This window comes from Acipenser ruthenus, chromosome 53 (genome assembly GCF_902713425.1).
Source record: "Acipenser ruthenus chromosome 53, fAciRut3.2 maternal haplotype, whole genome shotgun sequence".
Classification (NCBI taxonomy): Eukaryota; Metazoa; Chordata; class Actinopteri; order Acipenseriformes; family Acipenseridae; genus Acipenser; species Acipenser ruthenus.
In genome coordinates, this window is record NC_081241.1 from 2,815,091 (window position 1) to 2,834,970 (window position 19,880).

Sequence of the window (19,880 nt, forward strand, 5' to 3'; positions counted from 1 at the left end):
TTTCAAGACTAAAGATTGTTAGGGAAATGTTATAAAAAAAATAATAAGAATTACATTTGAAGTCATTTGGTATATAACATAAATAATATAGTGTATAACTGAGCACTAATTCTTTACTGTACACGGTTTTGGAAGTGACGTCATGCACCCTCCCTTCGGTGAAAAAAAAAATCTGTCAGGCTAAAAAAAAAAAAAAAAAATCTGTCAGTTTATTGCGCAGGCGTAAAGAAAATCAGTTCTAAAGTTAGTGGGAGAGTTGTCTTGTTTACGCATGCGCCTGGGCATTGCGCCCTCCCTCTTGTGCACAAACTGTGGACAGGAAAACCGCAACGAGAGGTGACGTAATACACAAGCTGTTGTAGAGAGCTGAAAGGAGCGAGAAAGAGGGGAATAGGAGAGAAAAGCGGAGAAACAAACAGATTCGAGAAGAAGAAAAACAGGGAGGAGATTGGTAAATATCGATTCTGGTCAGGTAAGGGATGCAGAGGAATTGTTAAGTTGGTCGAGTCCCGTGAGCTGGTGGAGAAAATGTAGCAGAGACTGTGAAGCACAGAGACAGACCGTGCACTGTGTGTGTTCATGTAATGATGTTTATATTATACGGTGTCCAGCTATCATAAGCTACTCTAAATTGAAGAGAGAATTAAAACTAGAGCCAGACTCGATGATTATAGTATAGTCGGTAGATTTACTATAGTGTGCACTGTTGTTTACACCTCTATAGGCTTGCTACTACAAGACACGGTGTGCTGTTAATGGCAGTATTTTAAATAAAGCTGTGCAGTACCGACATAGAGCGATATGTTTTACCTTATATATTTTATGTCAAAATTAAAAAATACCAGATTTTTGTTCTAATAATGAAGTGTTAAATGTGCGGTAGTCTGTTATTATATGCAATGTTTTAACATAGTATTCGTAGTAGTAGTAGTAATAATAATAATAATAATAATAATATACGTGTAAACTTGTTTTTCAAATATGTAGTCTTTTTTATGCTTTTCACTCGACTTCCTTTGTACTAGTGTAGCATTTGGCTGACAGTGTTGCAATAAGTACGTTTCAGCTATTTCCTCAAAAGCAAACCGTTTAGAGAATGTAAACAACAAAATGCTTGCTTTAATTCTTAAACGAGTTCCCTCCCAAAAAAATGAAAACAACTTGAATATTCATTTGGACAAATGTTGTCTTTGCCTACAGATATACTGAAGGCGTTCTCCTTTCACTAGTTATACTATGTGAAAGTGTAGTTATATTCACGATACCCTAATGTCACAATGCCATACGGTACGATGTGTATCGCGATACATCATGTGATGGTCCTGATGGGCTGCTTGTATGATTCATAATAAGATCGAGCGGGCAGTTAATGGCAGAATATTTCACAGAACCACTCTGTGAACTACAGTGAGCTATGCTGTGGTCTTGCATCCCAGTACAAACGATACAGTACATTGTAAAGAAGGCATCGCGATTCATCGAGACACAGTGAATTAGATGCTGTTGAGATCAATTGAAAAGACTCCATTATCACTCAATGCATTAAACTACAATGAGCTGTGCTGTGGTCTTGATACACAGTGAATTGGTACAGCCCTACTATGACTACAGTTCCCAGCATGCCTCCTCACCTGCGGCGGTGGTGAGGGATGATGGGAACTGTAGTTCTTTAAATATAATGAGCTGTGCTGTGGTCTTGCATCCCAATATGATGCATCATGTAAATCACAATGCATCGTTACACCCCTACTGTAGCACTATAGCACAGTGGTTTTCAACCTGTGTTACGCGTACCAGTACTGCTACATGACAGGCTTGCAATTGTTCTTTACAACAATATGATTTCTCAACCACTATGCTCACTCAATCATAATGCATCAATCTGTTTGTACCACTGAATCACAGAGAAATGAGAAATTATCATGAGAGGTATTTGTTGTGAACTTTTAGTTACTGATGGGGAACCAAAGCAGCCATCTCTGTGTTGTTGATTGTGGTGAACTCCTCTTGTCAGGTAATTAGATGGTACCGTCACATTTTAAGTAGAAAAGCAGACCTGTTATGGGGTAGGTCTCTGTTTTACAACAGCCATCTGAGATTGCACATGGTTGCTGGGACGATGGTGGTTTTTCTACCATCGATGCATTGTTTTCTTAAAGAGGCGATGCATCATTTTTTTTTTTGTAACACAAAAGAAAATATACGATATTGTAGAGAATAAACAAAACGCACATTTTCAGATATCTGATGTAAGCACGAAAACTAAACGTTTCTTCAGTTTATCTCTTTCTAATTTTAGAGTAAAATAAACCTTAGACATTTCCTATGTTCTAATCATAAATCAAACGATACCCAGCGAGTTTTTCATTCTCACAAATGGTTAAAATGATTAAAATGTTTCTTAACCTAATGTCTTGACTGACAGCAACCGGTTAGAAATAAATTATTTGCAACAAAATCCAACAAAGAGGGGGAACACTGACCACTTAAATTAATTTAACTATCCACAAGTCCAACATATTTTATAAAGTCCGTGCTCCAGAAAGATTTATTTTTTGTTTTTGCTGAGAAAATTGATGGTATCCACATTCTCCGGTTTCAAAGAACAGAGTTTAACTGTCATTCCGGCCTTGCTGAACACCCGCTCCCTTGGGACCGATGTTGCTGGGATACTTTCATTGCCGAGGTTAAGAACATAAGAAGGTTTACAAACGAGAGGAGGCCATTCAGCCCATCTTGCTCGTTTTGGTCGTTAGTAGCTTATTGATCCCAGAATCTCATCAAGCAGCTTCTTGAAGGATCCCAGGGTGTCAGCTTCAACAACATTACTAGGGAGTTGGTTCCAGACCCTCACAATTCTCTGTGTAAAAAAGTTATTAGGTTGCTAGTTTTGGAAAGCGCGTCTGGTTATTTTTCCACCACAGCAGTGGATCTTCGTTTCAGAGGTATATGTCATCACTTCTTGTCTGATTATGCTTTCCTCTGAGGTCATCTCTGGTTACTGCCGTCCATGAAATAACAATGTAAATGCTTGTTCTGTCTGTGTTCTTTTTAACTGGCAAGTCACTTGTAGTTGTAGTGGCACAGTTCGCGTCGTTCGTGGGACTGCTGTCCATCAGCCTAACTAGTCTGGAAAGCATTGCTTTAACTTGTGGCTTTGGTTTGTTATAATGGAAATCCAAATTACGAAATAGGGGATCAAGGAGTGATGCAAAAAGCAGTGGCATAACTTCACCTGGGTCAGTTGATGTAAACGAAATCGCTGTGATATATTACACAGTAGTACTTGATGTATTTGCTTACGATTGTAAGTCGCCCTGGATAAGGGCGTCTGCTAAGAAATAAATAATAATAATAATAGTTTTTTCTCGCAACCTTTGTGCATTTGGACTTGGCAAAGCAGGTGTGTCCCCTTCACAAGCTTCAACATTAACTTCGCTCAGTCTCTATTTTATCGCTGTTGCAACTGGGTACATGGAACTAGCTGCAGTGTTTTTCTCTGCGCTTAACAGTACTGTAGGGAATGGCTGAAGTAGAGGGAGTACCTCGGCCATTAGCTTCCACTGCTCAGTAGTTAGATCTAAAGTAGCAGCATCAGACTTTTTTGTCAAATCAGGGTTTGACAAAGCTGCAATTACTCGCCACTTCAACTCAAGCAGACATTCAAACATATAATATACCATGTTCCATCTTGTTTGCACATCCTGTATTATGTTTAGTGGCGCCTTTTCTCTGTTCAGCATTTCTGTTTGTTTTCTATGTAAAGCACTCGTTGCCATGTCGCTTTTTTAAAATGTGCAATAAGTCTTCTTGCTGTTGCCACTAATGTGTGTACAGCTCAAACATCCTCCACTGTTCTGAATGCACAGGTTTATATTGTGCCCTGCGCAGTGCACACTTGCCACGCCAGTAAAAGGTGCCCCAGTATGATCGTTTACATGCGTAAGTAAAGGCATTGCTTTGCAAATGTTTGCAGCATTGTCGTGGACACAAGCTATTAGTTTCGAAGTCGCCCCAAGTCTGTATTGATTTGATCAATCGCTTCTGCTAAATTCACAGCGGTGTGCCTGTCATTTCTTGTTGCTAGTACTTTTGATTTGAGTTCCCAGTCTCGCGTTATGTAATGACAGGTCACCGTTAAAGCTTCCTGTGCTTGTCCATACCTCTGTGGTGATGGACAGTGAATCACACTCCTCAGATAAATCTTGTCCTAAGCTTTCTTTTGCACGTTCTTGATTCAGAATAATTAATTTAGAAACTTCTTTCAACAATTTAGAAAGTCTTTCAACAGGGCATTGCGTAGCCCGGAGTAAGACTCGCTATCAGATTTTTAAATGCAGCTCCCTCCACAATGTTAACGGGTCTAACCTCTTGTGTATCAACATCTCCTATCAGGTCTGTTATTCTTTTGCTCGGCCATTTTTTGGCTCAGTTTTCTTTCTAAAATACGATGCCGCTGTAGGTAGTTCCTTTTGTTGTTTAGTACTCGCATTGTCATATTTTGTTGGATGGAGCCTCGCTAAATGGTCCCGCAGGTTTGTGGTATTGCCGGAGAAGCTCAGCAAAGTTTCACAAATGCCGCATTTTACCTTTCCGTTTTGTTCTTTAGAAAAAAAAAACTTCCAAACATCGGACGGCATTGTTAATAATTTAACCGAGAAAGCTTTAATCCTGTAGCAGCTATACTGGTATTTCATGCTTTTGATTTCCCTGGTTGATTTCTAGAAAATGTTTGTATGTAGATGTGCATGGGGGATGGGGTTTTGAAAGAAATAGAAAGCAAAGGCGGGGAACTAGAGTACAGTTTTATATAATTTAGTCCTAATAAAATGGATTAATGACACAACATGTGGTTTCACCTTATTAATTTGGTTTCGATCCATCCGGGTATTGGACCGATTCGATGCATCGATCCCTCGTCCCAGCCCTACACCTGGAGGTCCCTGCTGGAAACATTGGCACTTGAGATGAAAAACATGGGTATCGCATGTCCTGCCATACTATTGGAAACTATAGTCCTGCTGGACGGTACTGTAGTATTTTATTATGGATTGAAGACCATTTACTGTAAATGTTGTCTTGGTAAGCCTGTGATGGTTTTTTATATTACAGTGGGGTAGTACAACTGAGGTAAATGTCTCGGCATTGAGAGCTGAATAAACATCCCAGATCTCAGAACCTTTCATTCTGTTTTAGCTACTTTGCATCAGCATTTGTTATTTGCAAGATTCTACCAGACGTAAGTAAGTACCATGAGAATACCGAATGTATAAGATAATATTGAGGCATTAATTAGTGCTGACAATCAGGTGACGGGCATTGGTGCGAATTGGGCTAATTTAACATTCACAGTGAAATGAGTTAAAAAACAGCTGCTTGGGATTGTGATGATTGCTGCTTTTCGACTCTGTGGAGAACAGCGATCCACACAAAACTAAGTAGTGATTTCTAGTGTCTAATTTCCATCCCTGCACAATACCTACCTCTATTACGATGAATCGCTACACCCCTGATTGGTAGTAATATTTTTGACTTTGTACTAAAAGCATCTGTTGCCTCTATGGTTCCTAGTAGAATTGTTCCTGAAATGCACCGTTTAGAGGTGATTCAAAAAAGACTCCCTATAACAGAGTAGCTTTTAGCATTCGGTAATTTAAAAGGGCCCCAGATAAACACCCAAATTACTGTCCTATATTTACAATTGAAGAAATATTTTGAACAGAAAAGCTGCCTGACAGTGTAAAACACCAAGGTCACCAAGTCTAGTCTTTAAAGTTTTAGCTTAATATGCACACAGATGGCAATAACATGAATAGGAACTTGTTAACCTCCTTGAATAACAAGCAGACACCACAACAGTTGATTTCAAAGTTTCTTTATGTTTGCACATATATGCTGACTAGTAACCATTCAATAAAAGCAAACTGGCAATTCTCACACCCATCAGCAACTGATATACTAAAGCAAATACAATCACACGCAGCAAAGCTAGTACAACGAAAATACACATTAACAATAGGCTTGACTGTATTTGTTTGTTAGTTAATTATTGTACTGACAACATCGAAGCGATCCAACAGGTCAAAACAAAAGACAGCGTCCTTTATATCCAACTTTAGAAAAAAAACCCTGATGAGTCCACAATCAAAAAAAAAAAAAGAAAGAATGTCTCGAACATGACGGAAAAAAAACCCAGCCAAAAAAAAAAAAACATTCCTAGAGAAAAACCAAACCGCCAGCGTTAATCCAGCCAGCAACTAGAAATAAAAAATAAATCGGTTGGATCTCGCCCGATGTTGAAGAGACGTGGTGCTTCTTTTTAAAACTTAGCAAGGTCCTGCCTCTGCATAATCCCCAGAGCAGGAAAAGGAGGTCAGTCCCTGAATCTTCATAGCCAGACAAGCTGCTTGACTGTAGCATTGATGGTAGTACTGCAGAGCTTGATTTAGAAGAGGCACTTTGTCTACAAAACGACCACTAAAAGAACCAAACGCAGTTACAAATATAAAGCAAACTGGCTAAAAAAAAACTTAAAGTAACTTCCACATAACAAACATTGCGGTCAAGACACGACACTGAGCTGGAAGATGACGTCACACTGGGACAGCCGACAGGTAGGGAAAGCAAGCCAGTCCCTAAACCCCATCATCCTCAGAATATACAGTCACAAACCCCATCGCCGTCAGAATATACAGACACAAACCCCATTGCCCTCGCAATATACAGACACAAACCCCATAGCCCTCGCAATATACAGACACAAACCCCATAGCCCTCGCAATATACAGACACAAACCCCATCGCCCTCTGAATATACAGACACAAACCCCATCGCCCTCGCAATATACAGACACAAACCCCATCGCCCTCGGAATATACAGACACAAACCCCATCGCCCTCACAATATACAGACACAAACCCCATCGCCCTCTGAATATACAGACACAAACCCCATCGCCCTCGCAATATACAGACACAAACCCCATCGCCCTCGGAATATACAGACACAAACCCCATCGCCCTCGCAATATACAGACACAAACCCCATCGCCCTCGCAATATACAGACACAAACCCCATCGCCCTCGCAATATACAGACACAAACCCCATCGCCCTCGCAATATACAGACACAAACCCCATCGCCCTCGGAATAAACAGACACAAACCCCATCGCCCTCGGAATATACAGACACAAACCCCATCGCCCTCGGAATATACAGACACAAACCCCATCGCCCTCGGAATATACAGACACAAACCCCATCGCCCTCTGAATATACAGACACAAACCCCATCGCCCTCGCAATATACAGACACAAACCCCATCGCCCTCGGAATATACAGACACAAACCCCATCGCCCTCACAATATACAGACACAAACCCCATCGCCCTCTGAATATACAGACACAAACCCCATCGCCCTCGCAATATACAGACACAAACCCCATCGCCCTCGCAATATACAGACACAAACCCCATCGCCCTCGCAATATACAGACACAAACCCCATCGCCCTCGCAATATACAGACACAAACCCCATCGCCCTCGGAATAAACAGACACAAACCCCATCGCCCTCGGAATATACAGACACAAACCCCATCGCCCTCGCAATATACAGACACAAACCCCATTTCCCTCGGAATATACAGACACAAACCCCATCGCCCTCGCAATATACAGGCACAAACCCCATTGCCCTCAGAATATACAGGCACAGAACAGGGAGTGACACCTAATTGAACATGATGGCATAACTATCAAACTTCTGCCGTTTTTTATTATAATTTTTTTATTTTTATTTTAACACTGGCTATAGAGCACTGAACTCCACGCCTGGCTTTCTATTGTACAATGAAGTACAGCAGGTGACACGCTTATTGTGCCAATTGTTTATGTGGGCACGGCCACATCCCAAGAGCTGACTTTTTGAAGTGAGGGATATTTTTTGTTAATTGTCCACGGGGTGCTTGCAGCTATAATAACCAATTATTGTACAAAAGGGGTCTGTTATAAAGCCACCTCCAGCTATTAGGAGTCTCTTCAGAAGCAGGCCACATTGTTGGGTAAAGGACACCAGATATTAAAGAGAAAAGAAATGTTCAGAATGAGGCTTGGCGGTCCAGTGGTTAAAGAAAGGGGCTTGTTACCAGGAAGTTACTGTTTCAGTCCCAGCTCAGCCACTGACTCGCTGTGTGTGACCCTGAACAAGTCACTTAACCTCCTTGTGCTCCGTCCTACAGATGAGACGTAAAACAAGGTCCTATTGTAAGTAACTCTGCAGCAGCAGCTGTTGATGATTCATAGTTCACCCCAGTCTCTGCAAGACTCTGCTAAATGACTAATTAATATTAATATCTGATGCTGGTGAAAATCAGTTTCTTCAGAACAACTTATTATTATTTCTTGTTTGTTTCAGGAATGTCAGGAAAATGTGGAGCGACAGAATTCCGGGAGTGTAAATCGTAACTCCAGAGGCTGTCTTGATCGCGGGAATGGGACATTCAGGGAGATTGAAAAACACGGTGTGGACACACTGAGAGCGAGTGGGAGAAGGAGAGGGATTCAGAAACCTGCACGGGTTGCATTTGTGACTGATCACCCAGAATTTTGGGAAAAACTGCGGCTCTTAAGAAAAGGAAAAGCCCGGGAAAGGGAAGGTTGTGAAGTGCAAGAAAGAATCTGACACTTGTTTTCCCTAGGGAAGGTTTTTACCACATCCGTGACAGGGAATTGTGAAGGAAGCCTGTTTCTGTTTATTCATTTATACGCGGATCCAACTTTGACTGACCCCAAATCTCTTGTGAAATAAAAAAATAGATCCTAGGAACAAATCCAACTCCCGCTTTCATTGCCGCCTTGTGTTTTGTCGTTTGCTTGTTGCGAAGATTTGTCAGAGAGAGAGGAAAAATAAATCTGTAAAGGAAAAATTGAATGATATTGAGGGAGTGGAAAATATGGTATTTTGCAATTGGATTATGGAATTTTGACTTTTTTTTCACGCTTTGTAGCTTTATTGTATCCGAAGACAGAGATAAAACAAAGAAATAGATTTCTGTGTGTGTGATCCTTTAAAATTTCAAGAAAGAAAAGAAAAAAGAACACCGCTTCCAAATTGTTTGTTTGTTTGTTTGTTTTTTTTTGGATGATTTAAAAAAAAAAAAAAAACCCCAATAAAGTTTTCAGTGTTCTTGAAGATATATTCAGGAACATTCTGGTGGAAAACAGAAACTTTCAGATTTTCACATATTCCTCAAAAGCTGCTGGACTTTTATTGAAATCTGTGGTGGAATTGATGTTGCCGAGTTTATTGCAATTGGCCAAAAACATGAACCACGTTTTTTTTGGAAACAACATATTGAAAGAAATTTCATGATAACTAAAAAAAAGGGTGCAATATTCTGACAATCAGAGTTTGGTGGATAAATAGTATTTTGAGTTTGGTTATGCCTTTTTAAAGAGGAGGAGACATAAAAATCAAATGATTTCTAATAGCACTAGCACTGGATTTGGGATTTACTAAGAGAGAGAAAGGAAAAGATATTTATATATAAAAGTACAGATCTTTTGATTTTTTTTTGGTGAAATTATTCATTCAAAATCTTTACCCATTTAAATATCTAGGATTCGCACAACTTCTCTTTAACGTCAACGTCATTTTAGATCTTTATTTTCCTTTTGGAATTCATATGGAAGCAAAATAAAAGCATTTGTCTTAAACCCTTTTTGGAGAAAATTTTAGTTGGCTGATTTTAGATTCCTGGCCAATGCAAATACCCATTAAGGATCTGTGTCCAAAAAAAAGAAAGATTGTTTGAATTTCACTTTAAACTTGGATGGTTTTGAGGATACACAGTGAACATAAATCAAACTTCCTCTCAAATTTCCCTTATCTGGCTTTCCACCCTTATATAAAACTGTCCAAATTCTCTTGCAATAGCCAGCTAGGACCAAAAACTTGGCCTTCTGTGGTCCATGCAAACTCAAAACGCCTGGTGCAATTTCTTCATCGTGTTCAAATCTAAAACAGACCAGTTTCCAGTTTCCCAAAAACCCCAAACCATTGGGAATATCTCATTGTGGAGGGTCTGTATTGAATTCTTGCCTTTTTGAGCTTGTTGAAACGGGCCCCGTGTTGGGGTAGGACTGCCGCTGTCCCCCTCCCCTGCCCCCGGATGTGCTAAGCAGGCGCGGGGTTAGCTGAGCGATGGGCAGTGTTCCGGATGTCGGGGAAGGTCTAGGCTGTGTGCCGTGGCGTGTTCGGAAACTGAAAGCCGGTGTGGACACGCCCCTATCCCAGCATGCAATCTACCACGAAAAACAGAGGCGGGAGCTGTGCGCTCTGCACGCACTCAATAACGTCTTCCAGGACGCAACTGCCTTCAGCAGGGAGACCCTGCAGGACATTTTTCAGAGGTAACGCTCTCGTTGTTTTGAGTATTTTGGTTGTAGTCAGACCTGGGGGGTTAATTCCAATTGTAACTGTGCAATTCGTAATCAATTGTGATTACAATGTAGTAATTGTAGTTAATCCTTGGCACACCTGCATAATTGTAACATGTAATGTAACGCTTTTGGTGCCCCCATTTGTTTTGTTTCTGTAGTATGTTTCTGTATTTGTACTTGTGATTATTGCTTGGCTATTTGGAATAGAGTAAGCATGTTAAAGTAGGTAGTTCATGTTACTTTTTTGTATAATTGTAATTACTGCAGGATAATTGTAATTGAACAAAATAACATTGTAACTGTAATAGCAATTTCAGCAAACAATGCAGCTGTAATTATTATTGTAAATGACCACAGGTCTGCTTCAAATACCTTAATCTTCTGTCTGCTTCCCCATGTAAGTCTTGCACAGTTCATTTACATACATAAATGTAGGGATGGAAATAAGACTCCTATAGCACAGCAGCTTCACCCCATTCCAGGTTTTGCTACCAGCTTTATTAGCCCCAGTGTGTGTATAGGTAACAAGCTCAGGTGTGTGTTATTATTAAACTCATAGTGCAACCAGGAATGGATCACACTGCTATGCAATGGGGGCCTCACTTCTATCCCTGGTGTGTGTGTGTGTATCACGATCACAGCTCTGATTCTGTTCTTCAAAACCTCACAGAGGATGCCATGCAAGTCTTTAAACATTCTTTCCTTTGGTGTTCTCAATGACTGGTCAAGTTTCACAGAGTACAGCAGGACGCCCCAACCACCCCTGTGTATCTGCTTTCTCCCCAGGCTGTCCCCCAACACCATGGTGACCCCTCACAAGAAGAGCATGCTGGGAAACGGCAATTACGACGTCAACGTGATCATGGCGGCCCTGCAGACTCGCGGCTATGAGGCGGTGTGGTGGGACAAGAGGAGGTAGGCGTGTGACCATCACCTGGATTTATACAAATAAAAGAATAGATACTGAAAAGAAACAAATCCAGTCCAGGGATGGAAATAAGACTCCTATTGTGCAGCAGTGTCACACATTCCAGGCATTAATAACTACAGCTTGATTAGCCCCAGTGTCTATAGGTCACAAGCTCAGGTGTGTCTTATTAAACTCCTAGTAAAACCAGAAATAGATCAAACTGCTATGCAATGGGAGTCTTATTTTGTGAGTCTGTCCACTCCTGTTTGTCTGGATGTTCCTTGTCGAGGGCTGTGCACTGTGTTCAGTTCAGTAGAATGGAGTGCAGATTGCTTTGTAACCAGTGATGTGCGCTCTGGACTGTGCAGGGATGGAAATAAGCATAGCAGTTTGACCCATTCCCAGTGGTGACGCGTAGGGGGGGGCACGCCTGGTCACGTGCCCCCCCAGATTTCTGCCAGGCAGTGGCTTAGCCACTGCGTTAGGATCGTCCACACTGAAACGTGTAAGAAATAAAGAAATTGCATTATTGTTATATTTTTCACTTCCCATTATTGTCTATGCGTGGCGGACACGGCACGGGCGGCGTTGATTTCTTTTCGCTTACGGAGCGAACTTTTTATTTACTGCGTTGCTGTCAACCAATGAGAATACATAAGCAAGCTGCACCACACACAGATGCATGTAACATATAGGCTATGACTGTATGTGCTATGTAGCCTAACTGCTACACACATAGATGGGGTAGAGGACATCTACTATGCAATGAGTAGCCTATGTATTTATGTAGAATGCATTCGCCTAATGACATATCTTACTGCCAGCTGACCTCTCCAGCGGCCAGCCTACTAATAAGATTATCATTTTTCACGGATTGTGCAGCCAGCTTCATCAAGGGACGGTAACCAAGTCCATCCAGGTCTTGGAGATGGAGTGGTAAATGTACAACCTGTTATTAATTGAATAACTAAAGAAATAAATCAGAATGAAAACAGTTCTGGACGCTGCTGAGAGAGAAACGGCAAAACTGTTTCATTTCCTGAGTTCGGTTACCTATTAGTTTTCATTCTGTTTGTTTAGGCTACAGCGCATCCGTCCGCTCAACAAAGCCTGATAGGCTAGCGAATGTCAGTGCAGTGTGATACCATAAAAAATGAGTGGTTGCATTTGCTGTCAATCAACCCAAGTGTTTTTTGGATCAGCTGTTCATACTTTCTTTTTTTTTAAGGTGCTGTAGTTATATAATGTAGTTAATGTAACTGTGTGCACAAGTCCCCCCCCCCCCCCCCCGAACCTCCAGAAGATTAGGTACCACCGGCAGACCTGCATCAGTCAAATGGTAATTAAATTAGTCAGGATTTGTGAAATTAAATAATATGGTTTGCTTTGCTTTGAACACCAAATGTCAGTTAACAAAAATGAACAACCATAAGTACGAATTAAAGTATATATTATATTAAAAGTTCCAGTCCTTTGCTTTGTATTTCCTTTTTTGTTTTTAATCGCAAGTGTTCTAAACTGAATCTTTTTTTTTTTTGCACAACAGTGTATTTGGTTATTGGATCTTCTGTTAAAAAAAAAAAAAAAAAAAAGATTGTTCTTTTTTTTTTTTCGAAAATAAAATGTCAATGCACTAATAAGAAATCAGGTTGCCAATTGCACCACTGTGACTACTCACCTTAAAATTACCATTTCCACCCTCTCTCGAAAAAAAATCCTGGCTACGCCACTGTTTATTATTTTAAAATACGTAAGTGCGCAGTTTATTTCAAACTTTCAAAACTTAATAACATAACCAAAGAGTGTCTAAGACCCTTCACCGTTATATTTGTTCTCATGTGAGACTTTCACTTTTTCAGTCAGCGAAAATATGTTCTAAAGACTGAATTTGAGCCCTGTTAAAATGGCAAAAAGACAGCTACGTTTGGAGTTTTTCTACAACAAAAAAACTAAACCACCAATACCAGAGACATCAACAGAAACCAAACCTGACTCTTCTGTAGTTCTGAATGTTATTAATAGCACGCGAATGTGACGATACTTCCATTTCAAATGCTCAGGTTAGTGCAGGTGCAGGTGCAGCTGTCTGTCGATTAGAGACCCTTGCCTGTAAAGTGTTGTTTGCAGCTCTCTGATTGACAATCTGGTGTAGAACTGTTTGTGATGAAAGATCTGGTAATGTTAGAAAGCTAGCTTAAAAATGGTTAAAATCGGGCATCGGGTTTGAGCACAGTTCTTTTTTTTTTTTTTTTGGTGGGGGGGGGGGGGCTGTGCCCCTGTGCCCCTGTGCCCCTGTGCCCCTGTGCCCCACCAGTTTTTCAAGCCACGAGTCGCCAGTGCCCATTCCTTGTTTCACTATGAGTTTAATCAGACACACCTGAGCTTGTTACCTACAGCTATGGCCAAAACTATATGAACATAATTTATATTTATTTAACAATAGTAGTCAAAGAAATAAATAAAAAAAACAGCAAAAAAGTCTACTAGAAGCCCTAATAGTAGTACAGTAGTATTTCATGTTGGATTTCCAAATGTCACATTTTTTAATTTGTCAAGTATATGGAAAATTACAAAGCTGTATGAGATTCAATATGTTAACATTATTCAGTAGGTTTCATTCGACTTTATGAAGCCAAATTAGTTCATTCTATATAGAGGGGGATGCAAAACTTGTGGCCATAGCTGTAGACTGTGCTGAGTTCAGTAGAATGGAGCACAGTCAAACCTGTTCCTGTTCCTCTGCTTCCCCTCCTGTAGGGATGTCAGCTGTATTGCCCTGCCCAACGTGACCGGCTTCATCCTGAACGTGCCCTCGAACCTGCGCTGGGGGCCCCTGCGCCTGCCACTGAAGAGGCAGCACTGGATCTGTGTGAGGCAGGTGGGGGGCGTCTTCTACAACCTGGACTCCAAACTGAGCTGCCCGGACTGGATCGGGAACGAGGACGAGCTCCGGTAACGACTCCAGCGTCAGGGTCCAAAGCGCGGGAGAGAGGCTTAGTTGTCCAGTGGTTAAAGAAAGGGGCTAGATACTAGGAGGTTCAAATCCCGGCTCAGCCAATGACTCGCTGTCACTTAACCTATTGCAAGTGACTGCAGCAGCAGTTGTTGATGATGCATAGTTCACCCCCTAGTCTCTAAGTCGCTTTGGATAAAAGGGTCTGCTAAACGAGTAATTTTAATAATAAGATTATTCAAATGTATTGTATTTAACCAAGATAGAACCCTTGAGAGATGCATCTAATTTTCAAGTGGGTCCTGGCAAGAGAAGGCGATGAGAAATAGCGTGATAAAATCAACGGCAAAAAGAGACCGATCATTCAAACGGGACAAAGTGTGGAGTAGCGCTGCATGAACAAATTATTCAATTACTGGGATTGAGCTCTCCACAGACATCAGGTGAGGGTCGTTGGTGGAATTTACCATTCAGAGTGAAACACCAGCTGATGGGTTGATGATGATTGCTGCTTTTCTTAAGACTGGAGAACAGCGATCTAGTTCGAGATCATTAAGCTCTAGCATGGAGATGAAGATACTCAACAGTACTGTGTTCACTGGGAGGGGTACCCCAAGGCCAAACTATGCCTGAAGCAGCCCCTCACTCCCCATTGCAGAGGTGATACAGCAAACCTTATAGACAAGAAGATAGAAGGTTATACAGCAAACCACACAGACAAGAAAGAAGGTGATACAGCAAACCAGACAGACAAGAAAGAAGGTGATACAGCAAACCACACAGACAAGAAGAAAGAAGGTGATACAGCAAACCAGACAGACAAGAAAGAAGGTGATACAGCAAACCACGCAGACAAGAAGAAAGAAGACATATCTTGGGGTCAAAATAGGAAGACTAGTTAGTGAATGAAAGATGGCATTGTCCTGCCTCCTGAACTTCATTAAGCTTTTCATTTTACTAAGTGTTATGATATACACGTGATTTTTGATGAAATTAAAAAGAAAATATTTCTAAACTGTCTCAATCATTCTATGATTGAGTCATGCTTCAGTGGTTCCTATTGCAGTCATGCAAATATTGTGTTTTTGTATTTATGTAAAGTTTTGTTGGTACGTTGCTGCCATAGACCTGTGTAATGTGGTCAGTAATTGAGTAGCTGCTATCCAAACTATTGATGATTACAAACATGATAAAAGGGATAACAGTGAAGTAAATGTAAAAAATAAATAAAAAGAGAAAATGTAATGTGATAATTTTTGCTCATGCGAATAAGAAATTATTTTTAAACTTTGGTTTGCTCTCCTCCTTCAATTTTAAATGTTTAAGAGATTAAACCCAATCTCACATCCCTGATTGTATTTCATGTTTTATTTTGTTTTGTTTTTTGTTTCGACCAGGAAGTTCCTACGACACCAGCTGAGAGGCAAGAACTGTGAACTCCTATTGGTTGTTCCCGAAGAGGTCGAAGTTCACCAGACATGGCGGACGGACACCTGCTGAGGAACTGTTTACATAACCAGCCAATCGGAGCAAGCCTGTTTACATAACCAGCCAATCGGAGCAAGCTGGGGGCGTTGACTTGTCAGGATCCCTCGCTTGTATCGGAGCGAGACTTTTTCTGGTGAACACTACGAACTGGATAGCCAGCCCTGTAACAAAGGCACCCTGCTGTCTCTCGCATCCCAGACTCTGCTCACTCTGACAAATGGATGCATTTCTATACCATGTACACATTGTTCTGTTTAAGATCAAAGAAACAGGTAAATTACATTTTTACAGTAAAACTAATTATGGGCACTTTTTGATGTTTGAAACACTTCTCCCCTCCCTCCCCTGGGGAACATTGACAAAATGCACTGGCCACCTCTTATCAATATTCTGTGTTTACAGTACATTTTATATCTGTACAGCCGTTGGATTGTAAGCATCCCTTTATCTCTGCTATTGACACTACATACAGGATGTTGTACAGTGGCACCAAAAATGAATTGGGTAGGTACTGCAAGTTGCAATATCCATAGTTGTGTCTAGGGTACATTCGTAAACCGTGCACCATGTGAAAAATGTATTGTACAAAAGCATGTTCTGCTATTGGCCTGGCACAGACTACTTCACTGGTTCCAGTTAGAGGGCCTGAATTTTGGGTTTGCCTCAGAATAGTTTTATCTATTCTGTTACCTTAGCATTGGAGCACTTTATTACAAGACAGAAATCCTTGTGTTGCAGGGATGGAAATAAGACTCCTATTGCACAGCAGATTCACCCCATTCCAGGTTTTACTACCAGCTTAATTAGCCCCAGTATGTATAGATAAGAAACTCAGGTGTGTTTTATTGAGCACATAATAAAACCAGGAATAGATAAAACTGCTATGCAATGGGAGTCTTATTCAGGGATAGGGATAGAAATAAGACTCCTATTGCATGGCAGTTAAACCCATTCCAGGTTTTACTGCAAGCTTGAGTGGCCACAGTATGTAGATAACAAGCTCAGGTGTGTCGTCTTGTATGCATAATAAAACAAGGAATGGATCAAACTGCTATGCAATGGCAGTCTTATTCCCATCCCTGTGCTTTTCTCTCCTTTTTAAATGCATCTTCCTGCATTGTTCCTGTCTGCAAGTTTTCTAAACAAACGGCAGCGGTTTTTGTTGTCGTTTTTTTTTTTTTCTTTTTTCCCCACTCTCGGTGCAAGAACTGTGTTAGAGAACCACATTCAGAATACAGATGTGGGAAATCAAATGTGGAATGAGGAGGAACTCAAAACCAAAACCAGAATAATCACTTTTTTTTTTTTTTTTTAATTAAACAGTAAATGAAAATACAAGAGAGAGGGAAAAAAAAAAGCAGTTGGCTGTCCTGAACCGTACAGAGTCTTACCTCCTAGGTTCAGTAGGAGAAACACAGGTAGACTATTTTAAGCCACCTAGAATATATGAAATAACACAGGTTAAAGATATTATTGCTGTATATAATATGTGCCATGTTGGTTTTGGACATGTATTATTGTGTGGCAGTATATTCTCTATTTGTATAATAGTAAGGTTCAGTAGAATTTGTGTGTGTGTGTGTGTGTGTGTAAGTATCTCATTTTGATAACTAAAAAACATTTGACCAATATTGAAGAAGATGCATTCATTTAATAACAATACAATTTGCACATGACTTGTTGGGGGGAAAAAAACCCATTTATTTTTCAAATCATTGTTTCTTTAAGCTTAATATAGCGTAAAATAATTAAACATTACACCAGTGTCAAAAGCCACATGTATTGCACAAATTAAACTAATTGGCGATTGAAAAATCTACCGGGTTATTTACAATGCAGATTTTTAGGAGTGCTGTAGCAATAAGTAACGGCTAATCTAAAAATACAACAGCAACAGGTAGGAACACTTCTTAATGGGAACGATGTATTCTTTGGGTTTTTGATTGTACACAATAGCAAAATGAACTAATTTTGCTTCATACAGTAAAATGAAACCTGCTGTGTCACGTTAACATAAGGAATTGCACATCGCTTTGTAGTTTTCCCATATACTTAATGAAAAACTGACAAATGGAAAAATGTGACATTTCGAAGTCTTACATGAGATACTGCTATTATGGCTTCCGGTAGACTCTTGCAATTGGTAGTTTCTTTTGTTACATGAGGTTAAATGAAAGATCTAAGTTATGCTCAAGTCATTTTTAAATTGTCTCAATCCTATAATTCGAGGTGATGCTAAACTTTTGGCCAGAGCTGTATTTGGAACGCCATTTTTGTAACCCTAAGTTATCCAAGAGTGTGTTTTTACAAAAAAAAAAAAGCAAGATATACATTTCAAAATAAAGATTTAAAAAGAAGTTGTTTATCTTTGATTGACATACCATACTGTTTACAACTATGGATATTAATAAATAGGGAGGGTGTTTGCATAATTTTTGGTGCCACTCTCTATATTTGAAGGGGGGGGGGGGGGGGGTAGTAAAATGTATCCTGAGTGGGCGTGAGAAAGTTCTTGGGTGGAAAAAAAAATACACTGCACATCTTAACCTATGTATATTATTATTATTATTATTATTATTATTATTATTATTATTATTATTTGTTTATTTAGCAGACGCCTTTATCCAAGGCGACTTACAGAGACTAGGGTGTGTGAACTATGCATCAGCTGCAGAGTCACTTACAATTACATCTCACCCGAAAGACGGAGCACAAGGAGGTTAAGTGACTTGCTCAGGGTCACACAGTGAGTCAGTGGCTGAGATGGGATTTGAACCGGGGACCTCCTGATTACAAGCCCTTTTCTTTAACCACTGGACCACACAGCTAATATTAACTTAAGAGCCAATCTTACAGTCGACACCTCCTGGCATGTCAAACTTTATCGATGGCGCTGTGCATCTGACACCTTTTTATTTAATCTCCGATATTATTGTTGGAGAAGTCCGGTGCCATCTGGTGATGTATTACGTGGCGCGCGCGTTAGTAAGTGATGGACACAATCGGTAAACAATTATTTGCTAAGGTTGTTCTTATTAAGATGGATTGGAGGCTGGTTCGTGTAAAAGAAAAGCCACTGGTAATATGTACATGAGAGGGGGAAGGGCACGGTCCAGTCTAGAAAGTTTGAGAACCACTGCTCTAGTCACCCTCAAAGCCACGGGTGCGTCTGTATCTCTCAAAAGGTTGTTTCTCTCTTGACATTAAGCAATCACTCCAAACTGTGTAATAAAGGGAGGTTTAAAAATACTGGTTTATCGGAACTGTAGACTGGAATGAGTTCAGTTCCCTCCCAGTGCTTCAAAATTGCAGGATCCCAGATGATAACCGATGCATCTTTTAGGACTGCTGTTCCATTACACTATATAGGTCAGTAAAATAAATGGAAATAAAGTGACTTGACATACCACTGTGTGTGAGCCTGAGCAAGTCACTAACCTCCTTGTGACTGCACAGCAGCAGTAGTTGTTGATGCATAGTTCACCCCCTAGTCTCTGTAAGTCACTTTGGATAAAGGTGTCTGCTAAATTAATAATAATAATAATAATAATAATAATAATAATAATAATACTGAAGGAATAAAATGTGACGACAGCAGTGAGGCTGAATTAAGGTGTGTATTGGTTACTGTTACCGAAAAGACTCCCCACAGTGAAAAACATAAATGAACTCTTTCAGCTCTGTCTAATTTTGCAGAAAGACTGTAATGAATGACATGGTTTCAGTGTTTTATATTAAAATGGGTAATTCAAAAATGATACGGGGCCATACTAAAGACTTGAGTCAGCTACCAATTGAGTAGTTGTTTCTAGAGCACTGGCCATTTTGAGTTCAAGCAAAAAACAACTTTCAAATTCTTAAGTGATCCTTATTCTTCAGATTAACATTTTGATTTTGCTTCAACAAAAAGTGATGCCAATTGCATTTGGTGTAAAGACCCCCTGAATAAAGCTCACTCACGATCTATAAGAAACTACAATTAATAACATGACTAAACTGATTGAAAAACACTTTGGGGTTGTTTCTATCATCGACGGAAATAAAAAAAAAAAAAAAAAAGGTGTTTTACCATAACCTGC

The 19,880-nt window shown here is 40.2% G+C and overlaps 1 protein-coding gene across 2 annotated transcripts; it reads left to right on the forward strand.

Moving 5' to 3' along the window:
• The first annotated feature begins 249 nt into the window (after window positions 1-249).
• On the forward strand, window positions 250-18,158 carry LOC117433027 (josephin-1). Of its 2 annotated transcripts, none has more exons than XM_034055070.3 (5): window positions 250-472; window positions 8,424-10,420; window positions 11,237-11,365; window positions 14,118-14,312; window positions 15,711-18,158. In XM_034055070.3, the coding sequence occupies exons 2-5, from the start codon at window positions 10,212-10,214 to the stop codon at window positions 15,811-15,813; spliced, it is 636 nt and encodes a 211-aa protein (XP_033910961.1). In that variant the 5' UTR covers window positions 250-472; window positions 8,424-10,211; the 3' UTR covers window positions 15,814-18,158. The 2 variants fall into 2 exon arrangements, with proteins under 2 accessions (XP_033910961.1, XP_033910962.1); XM_034055071.3 differs by having other exon boundaries at window positions 250-451.
• The last annotated feature ends 1,722 nt before the right edge of the window (window positions 18,159-19,880 follow it).

What these genes read in the sequence shown, in the direction of transcription:
- LOC117433027 (XM_034055070.3), top strand. Translation starts at nt 10,212, where the DNA reads ATGGGCAGTGTTCCGGATGTCGGGGAAGGTCTAGGCTGTGTGCCGTGG. An exon ending in CTGCAGGACATTTTTCAGAG is followed by an intron (nt 10,421 to 11,236) that starts GTAACGCTCTCG and finishes CTTTCTCCCCAG; the next exon opens with GCTGTCCCCCAACACCATGG. An exon ending in GTGTGGTGGGACAAGAGGAG is followed by an intron (nt 11,366 to 14,117) that starts GTAGGCGTGTGA and finishes CCCCTCCTGTAG; the next exon opens with GGATGTCAGCTGTATTGCCC.